This window comes from Rattus norvegicus, chromosome 19 (assembly GCF_021556685.1).
Source record: "Rattus norvegicus strain SHRSP/BbbUtx chromosome 19, alternate assembly SHRSP_T2T, whole genome shotgun sequence".
Lineage (NCBI taxonomy): Eukaryota > Metazoa > Chordata > Mammalia > Rodentia > Muridae > Rattus > Rattus norvegicus.
The window spans coordinates 18123237-18132144 of record NC_141552.1 but is presented as its reverse complement, the minus strand read 5'-3'; the positions used below and the strand labels follow the sequence as shown (position 1 = coordinate 18132144).

Here is an 8908-nt window from a genome sequence, read left to right as displayed (position 1 = left end):
TCCCACCATGAAATTATTTCATTACTACTTCATAAGTAATATTGCTACTCTTATAAGTCATAATATGCAAGGTATCTGATATACAATCTTTGTGAGTGGTCATGGCCCAGAGTTTGAGAAACATTGCATTATATACACTTTTATTTTTTTTTTTTAAAGAGAGGCCTTCATCTAAGAAGATCCTGATGCAGGTGTGAGAGCAGAGACACCCTGACGTAGTGACAAGTTAGGAGGCCCAAGGCCACTTGCCTTAATGGCAACAGATATTCCTGGCTAAAGGCACAATCTGAAATCACTGTCCCCAGGACATTTCTTACCTCAGTTTTCCCCCATTACACGGTGTGTCTGCTTGGCCATGTCTGTCCAGGAATTCAGTCCCTGTCGTCTCTGATACAGACAGAATGCTAAAGGTGAGAATGTTTCCCTCTGTTGGCTCCCAGTCACTTCTATAGAAGTGAGTTCAAATCCCCCGTGGGTAAATATGTGTCTCACATAGTGTGTGAGACTTGAAATGTCATCCTTTTTGTTGACAAAAACCAACTCTCACTTCAGATTTACAGCTGACCAACATTTAGTTTCAGGAGAATGAAGAAGCTGGCCAGGCCTGCAGAGTCAGATTCCCTCCCTGCCTGGGACAATCCCACCCACTGCAGACTTCAGCTTCACCTAGCAGCTGTTATCAGAAAATCTGACCTTAAGGTTCTGAAGTCCACACATGCACAAACCCTAACGTTGTTAGATGGTGGATATGGGGTTTTTCTCCAATTTAAAATCATTCAGGCCTCTTTTCTCCCCTGGGATGCACTTTGTTCTCTCAGGACTGTTCTTCTCAGAAGTCAACTCTCAGAAGGGGCACTTTGCTCTAACTCGTCCATGGGACCCACCCAGCATTGTGACTGGAGGATCCTATGGAGTTGTAGCTCTGAGCTGGGAGGGGCAGCTCTCACCCTGACTTGAAGAAGTCTGTTTTCACAGCTGAGCTAGATCTGAGGAACAGATGCTTTTAAAGAAGCATGTGAAATCATCTCCTGCAGGAGAGCTCACTATGCAGGGAAAGTCACACAGGACAGGGAAAGTGGCTTCCCAACTTCCCCAGGGCGCTCAAATCAGGGAAGGTACCTGATTTCAGAGAGTTTGAGAAAGGCCTCCATCTTCCTGAAAGACTTCCCTCAATCATAAGTCCCACCACTATCCCAGGCTCAGCAAAGCCCTCCACCTGCCATTTTCCTGCAAAGGAAACCCAGTGTGGAGAATTGAGGATAACACTTCTAGGAAATGGGCGACACAAGTCTCTGGGGGTCCTGGCCTGGAGTCTGTCCCTTAGGCTCTCCTCACTTCCCCTAGGTGCCTAGGGCAGAGGCAGGGTCAGGAGTAGGGGGAGGGGCAAGTTCATGGTCAGGGGCAGGGTCAGGGGCAAGCAGTGACCTCCAGCCACAAGATAGGCTTTGGGTGCATGGAACAAGCAGCAGCAGAGCTCGCCCTGCCCTCCTCCTCTCTGGAGTGGGAAAGCATGGAGACCTGAGAGGTTGGGAAGAGTTGGGGAACTCACAGCTGCTTTCCTCTGGCTGCAACTGCAAGTGCAGGGCCAAAGAAGCCAGAGAGGCTCAGGGGATTCCCCGATTTCCTGATGTCATTGTCCTTGTGGACATCCAGGTTGAAGGCTGTGCTTGGCTGTGCCAGAAGACCTGCAGACAGGTAGAAGATGCACAACTGGCCTGTGACCTCCCTGGGCATCCACTGGGACCCAGCTCAAGTGGCCACAGACACTCACCACGCACCCTGCCCCAGCCCTAAGCCTGTGCACACCAAGGCCACAGCACCTCTGCTAGTCCCTCCCACCATGAGCACCCCCCCCCTGGCACCCTGGCTTGCTTATACTCTCTGTAGGGAGTTCCTTGTGTGGTTTAGACACCAGGTTGATTATGGCCTCAGAGAAGGAGTTTCACATCGTTCCTTCTCTTTCAATATAGTGGAATAATTGAAGCACTATTGTTATTAGGTCTTCATTAAAAGTCTGATAGGATTCTGCATTAAAGCCATATGGCCTGAAATTTCACTTTTTAATTTTTGGAGGGGCAAACTATACTGACTGTATCTATTTTCTTCTGAGAATTATCCATGTACCTTCCCAGATCTGTGTTTATGTTCGTAGTTGTTATCTGTCTAGAAAATACCAATATCAAATAGATTTTCAGTTTTCTTGAGTAAAGGCCTCTGAGATAAGACCTAATGTTTGTTGAATTTGTTCATTTTCTATTGTTAGATCCCTCTTTCCATTTCTAATTATGTCAACTTAAGTATTGTCTATGGTGTGCAGTTTGTTTGTGGAGGAGTTGCCTATGTGGTGGATCTTTTCAACAAAAATACAAAAAAAGAAACAAACAACAAAACAAACAAACAAACAAACAAAAAAACAAAAAAACCCAAACCACAGGTCTTGGTTGCCTTGACTCTTTGTGTTTTTCACTTTGTTTGTAATTGCCTGATTTGATTTGAGCCCTAAATTAATTTCCTGCCATAAAATCCTACCTGACAGTCTATGGGATCAGGTTTGGCCTCATCTTGGTAAGAGCAACGTATAACTACTGAAGCTTTTCCTGCTCTCTGTAGTGGTGATGACGTGAAACCCTTACTGAAAACAATGCATAGCACGTTTTAGGCTGTATTAAAGCAGGCCACCATTTCAGTGTTCCCTGCAAGGTGCCATGGGACAGCACTAGCATGAGTCTGCATGTACCTTGACAGTTTTCGTTAGGGACTACACACACACACACACACAGACACACACACAGACACACACACACACACACACACACACACACTTTACTGACATGGTGCACATTCTTTCCACACAAAGAAGAAAGTGAGTAGTAATGAAAACACACCAATAATGGAATTGATGGAGGGAGCTGTGGGGAAGCTGGGGCTTAGAGTTACTTAAAGGCCCTGTGCAGGCTCTCCTTTTGTTGGAGGAGAAACTTCACGTGCAATGTGGTTCTTTATTTTCTTTCTCTAAAGCACAGAGGGCTAGGGTGGATCACAGGGCTTTGAGCATGTTCGGCAAGTGCAGTCACATTGAATTAAATCCTAGGGCTGGAACCTATTAATCTTCTACAAAATTACAGAGCAGCCTGGATGAAGACTCTCAGCTGCAAAGGTGGACATCTCAAGACAGGTACTGGACAATGGCTGACAGACTTGACTGAAGACTGGAAATGTTTTGCTATCTCACAGGAAAAGAAGGCTCCTCCTACCACACTGTACTCTAAGGACAGTTTATTCAGGTTAGGATGACATGAAGTATTGTCTCATGTCAAAGATGTCAGCACAAAGTATCCAAGGTATTGTATGCCAATGGTAGCATCAACAGAACAAAGCACACAGTGTCATGAAGACATAAATTATGAGTTTGTGTAGCAAGACCCAGGCCTCTTCCAGGGTCTTAGATAGTAACTGAGAACCTCAAATACGGTGGCGATGTGATAGTGTGTGGTGAATCTAGTTACAACTAGTTTCTATTGTGACACAGATGACACTTTTTGTGTCATGTTCAGCTTATAATGAATGACTAGACCTAAGCATGAGAATAACCAAATACTACATTGCTTCTCTAGCTGCTGAGCTTTTAAAGCCCTGGGGTGACAGCAAGCTTTTGTGGACATTCTGGATTATTCCTTCTGTACTTTAACTCTCTGATTCACCTCCACTCTCAGTAAGTTAGATCAATTCCATAAATTGGAAATCAGTCACCTGGAAAAAATACATTCTCAATATGATCCCAGATTGGCCATGGAAAAAGGGTAGCTTGAACTGTCCCACCTAGGTTCTGGGCCTGCACAGGCCTGCTCTCCTAAAGAAACCTGTGTTCACAGCTGCAGGCTACATTCATTATGGATGCTCTTGAGGATCCTCCCTAAAGTGCTTAGATTAAAATAATTTTCAAAAAACTCATTATGCCAATCTGGCCTACAGGAAGCTAGTTTCTATTCTGTATATTATCAGATGTGCATAATACATATGGTCATCACTGATAATAGGTGAAAGATCTGCTCTAATATGAAAACTAAGTGATGCTGGAGGATGATCCTGACCCACAATGAGCAGTGGGAACACCAGAGCCCTGTAGGGATGCCTGACGACCTAACACGTTGAGCACGCACGCCTCAGTAATTTCCCTGTGAACACACATCTCCTGAGATCTCTCTATTTAATTGGAGGTGATCCTGTCCACCTAATACAGCACCTCATGTGGAATAACAAAAGCCACCTGCAGGAGCTGTGGTGATGACTCACAGGGTAGAGCATCTGCTGCTCTCTCAGAAAACTACATGGACCCTAACAATTGGGTAAATTGTGTCAGTGATTACATCATAAAGTGTGTGACAGAGACACAGCCACGTTATCCACACAAAAGACACTGTCACACTGGGTACCCCTTGGTGACTTTGAATTCACTTATTAGCCCAGGCTCCATGGAACATGCAGAGATCCATCTGTAGCTGTCAGTTCTAGGTCCACAGGAAGGGACAGAACCCTTGAGTAAGAAAGATGATCTTAAGAGTCAAGAGATAGAATTCAATTTTTATTCATAACAAATACATTTTTACAACAAAACAGGATTAAAATGAATAAAAATATTTAAAAATATTTGAAAGTAAAAATAGTAACAAGAACATATAAATATGAAACAACAAAAAGAAAACTTCAATTAAAATCATAACAAAAATATTTCTAAAAGCATATTCTTAACGAATATTTAGAAGCACAGACGTATTGCTGTTTCTCCTCTAGCACACATAATGAAAGGCAGTCGCCCAAGTTGTCTCTCAGGTGCTGTTTTCTGAAGAAGAAAGTGAGTAAGACCTCAATCAGTCAGGATGGCTTAGTGGTATATAAATTTAGGGTCTCTAAGAAATGACAAATTAATGCAGAGGATGAATACTCATCCAAAAAATGTTGTTACCATTCAGGATGTTGGTCATCAGGGACTCCTGAGAAAGCAACTTATTCTTTAGGAAGCTCTCTTACTGGGGTGTGTCCAATTCCAGCTCTCTTGCACTTTCTGAGACCTGGGAGAGGAAGGCAGTTTGTCAGACACTGATTTGGTGGGGAAATGCAAGCCAGCTGTCAGAATGCTGCCTTCTACCACCTCAGTTCTATTGGACAGTCGACATGGACCTTTTAACTGATATCATTGTTGCTAACTCTGTGGGCAGGGCAAAATCTCCAGCAAGCCACACAGTAATGTGGGCTGCCAATCTGGGACCCAGACTTATACCAGTGCAAACCAAGAACAGGGCAATAAGAAGAGACCTCATCGGGTTGCAGGAAGAAAGGAGATGTCTATATGTCACCAAGGATAAAGCCAATGCAAGTACTAATTTGACATTTCCACTTGGTTCTTATCCCAAAGGTGCTTCCTACACAAGAGGTCACATGACCACAGAGTTTCAATTGTTCAAGAACCAAGAAATTGTTCAAAACTCTACATAGGATCCAATCTATCACATGGATATTCAATAATGAGATATGTTATTCATCTGTCACCATTTCTAGACTGCAGCTTCAAAAAGAGCAGCAAAATATGCTTGCACAATAATTCAGTTTCTGAAAAGTGGTTAACTTCCTAGAATACTTGTGCATAGGCAGAGCAATGAACAATTCCATTAAATGAGGTGGTTGGCTGGTTGTGAGTGTAAATTAGAAAGGTGGTAAGAGAAGCAAAGATGTATCAAATTGGCAAATTTTATCAGATATTGTTAAGCTAACACATCTGCTCGTCCCTAACTGATAATGCTGGTTCTGGCCGTTGATGGTCTTTATCTTTCTTGTTGAAGTCAACCAAATATTTCTGGTTCAGTGCACAATCAAGATGTACCTCCTTGCTCTCCTGCTTTAGAGGGACCAACTTCTTCCTACATGTGTTCTCCATCAGGAGCTGGCTGAGCAGGTTTCTGGAAATACAGTATGCATAGTAAGATCATGCTGGCTCTTTCTCCCATTCCTACTCCCAAGTCCCACTAACTCTACCAGGTCCCAGATACCCATGAAGACTTAATAACGTGCATATTGATACATATAAGGCTGCTGCACAAACCATAAAGAGTTAATTCAGGGAAGAATAAATTGTTTGCTTGGCCTGACACCAATTAGTGTCCACACCTCTGAGAAAGAACATGGATCTACAACTATCCATGAAAGCCCAATGCATTGGGGCAACATCAATTAGTAGTGGGCCAACACCCTCAAAGGAGGTCAGTAGAACCAAGAGAAGGTCATGCTAACCATGTGGTCCACGCACTGAATTTTGTAAAACCTGGTGTGACACCATAGGTCCAGGTCAGCCTAATAACCTTCTGCTGACTTCAATCAGTACTGTTCTCTCTAGAGCCTTCTGAAGATGCCTAGACAATCCTGGGATGAGGAACAGTCTTTTATGGAACTGAAAACTGAGTCCTAATGACCCTGGAACACTGATGGGTAAACAGCACAAGAGATAGAACCAGAGCTGAAGACCGTCCAATCCAGAACAAAGAAAGTCAGAAATGGCCATTCCACAAGTGATAGCCTTTCTGACCAGGACTTACCTAGAGAAGGTAATCTCCTTCTTCAGCTTATGGTTGTTCTCATGGACCTCAGTGTTCTCCATCTCTAAGTTGTGCAGAATTGACATGACCGCCTCCTCCATTCTCTCCAGGTCTTCATAATATGGATTTGGCCTGAAGTGTGGCCTGGCCCCAAATGATAGAATACAATGAACATCGGCATTTAGGAATATATGAACTCAGGGTGGGTCCTATATTACCCCAGGCTGCTGCCTGGATCTTCCAGCACTCAGTCCCCTGCCTAGCAAGTACAGAGACTCACCAGAAACTCACTGCAATTACAATCTTGCAAAGCCACCAGCTGTCAAGGGCTTTGCAAATGCACACTGGGCACTCACTCTCCCTGACTTTATCCACGAATTCTTCATTCAGACCACAAGTTCTGCTTTTCAATAAATGGAAGCAGATGAGTCCATTTTCAATCTCACTCCTCAGGAAGGGTCAGGTTCTGAATCTCCACTATATGGGAGGTGAGGTTTAGCACAGGGTGGTTAGGGAGGCACAGCTTTCTAGAACCCAAAACCTTAACAGGATAAGAAAAAGGTGACCTTGCAGACCCAGGAATGAAACAAGAGCATTTGGAGCGATTCATACCTGTTCTTCATGGATCTCTCTGTCAGAAACCTCAGGCGATCTCTCAGGTCATTTCTCTCCTCGGTAATGAGCTGCAGCTCTTTAATCAGCCTCTCCTTTTCCTTCATGGCCTGATTCTTGCTTAGGTCAGTGCCAGGGGATGATGTTTCTCTCCCAGCGTCTGTAGGTAGAAGAACACAAGTTAACCTGCATGGGAAGAATGCATAGAGTGTTCATAGACCTCAGTGAGGCCTAAACAGGAGAACAAGCCAGGAACCCAGTGTCACTGCTAGGCGATTGGTCTATGCTTAAGAGGCCTCCTCAGGGGATCTCAGTTCTCCCACTACTCTATAGAGACCAAGAGATGTAAGCAACCAGGTGTTCCCTATTCCGGACATCACGTGCTTACATGTACCATGGAGATGGCTTCTCCAGGATTATTGTCAGCTGAACAGGGTACAGCTTGGTTTCAGGACCCTCACCCCTGTGGCTTCAGAACTCAGATGATAAATTCACCATCCACAAAACTTGAGTGATTGGAGACACTCAGATGTCCTACCCTGATACTCTAAGGCAACAACTTTGGATTTAAAATGCATTTCCAAGGGAGGATATGTTCAATAGACTTATCAGTGTCCCTATGTGAAATACCAAATGCCCCAGAAGTGCAAATAGGTTACAGGCTGAATCTTGGTCTAAACGTTCCAAATAGTTTTGGTATTGTAGAAAAATGTTTGTAACATACAACCTCTAATATATAAAGCTAACGATGACCCTGCCAGTTAGAAGAAATCAGAGAAGGTCTAAGAACATAAGGTTATTGCCTGGAGCACAATCTCTCCCTGTTACTACTGTCAGATACCCACTGTATTTAAAGAAGCAATGATAGTGAGATACATTGCTGCCCTGTCTAAACTCAGAAAAGGTGGACCCTCCATGACCACTGATGGTGTTATTATATCAATGTAACAGAGCAAATGAACTGAAAAGTAAAGACCAGAAGTTCACAGTATAATAGCATTGGCCTTACCATATCCTCCCAGTGGGGATGGGGAAACTAAAGTTCTGAAATCCTTGACTTTAAGGAATTGTGATATTCGTGGAAATTCAATTCCTTTTCAGATGCTCCAGTTGTTGTGGCCCATTGCTAGAAAGGTCAGCTTAAGCCTGCAGCCCCCCTGACAGGAAGCTCAAAATACACTGCCCAGAACTTACTCCACATTCCCCAGAAGTGCTGTCTTTGTCCATCATTACTTTGAGACGAAAGGCCAGACTCCTTCACTCTAGTCTCTCCACAATCGACGTTCCCCCTCCCAAAACGCTTGCGAAGACAGAAAAACATGTCTTAGCTTGTAACCGCCAGACTCGGACTGAGAGAAACTAGGGCACTGGTTGTCACTACAACACTGGTGACATCACAGAGGATGCCAGAACTCTCTAGGAGACAATAGAATGTCCAAGAAGGGACAGCAGATGTCATGGGGAGCAGACTTTGCCTCCCTGCTAATGTTCTCCCTGTACTGAGCATAAGCTGAGGTGCCCTTTCCAGGAGAATTTCCTGGGGCAGAGCCACTGAGCATCTCCTGCTTCCAAAGCCAAATTTTCCTGATTATAAAAAACCTTAGTAATTCCTATGCACCTAAATGAATGTTTCCTGTCAAATCTTTCCCATAAAATGTCTCATCCTAACTCAAATTGTCCACATTCACCAATGTTAGCCATTAAAACTT

The 8908-nt window shown here is 43.9% G+C and overlaps 1 protein-coding gene across 1 annotated transcript; it reads right to left on the bottom strand.

Annotated features, from left to right (window-relative positions):
- Positions 1–4571: 4571 nt before the first annotated feature.
- LOC147998952 (disks large homolog 5-like) lies at positions 4572–8580 on the bottom strand. Its single transcript, XM_087595961.1, has 6 exons — positions 8394–8580; positions 7200–7359; positions 6588–6731; positions 5879–5954; positions 4964–5069; positions 4572–4840 (listed from the first exon to the last, which is right to left on the bottom strand). The coding sequence occupies exons 1-5, from the start codon at positions 8518–8520 to the stop codon at positions 5025–5027; spliced, it is 552 nt and encodes a 183-aa protein (XP_087452087.1). The 5' UTR covers positions 8521–8580; the 3' UTR covers positions 4572–4840; positions 4964–5024.
- Between the last annotated feature and the right edge of the window lie 328 nt (positions 8581–8908).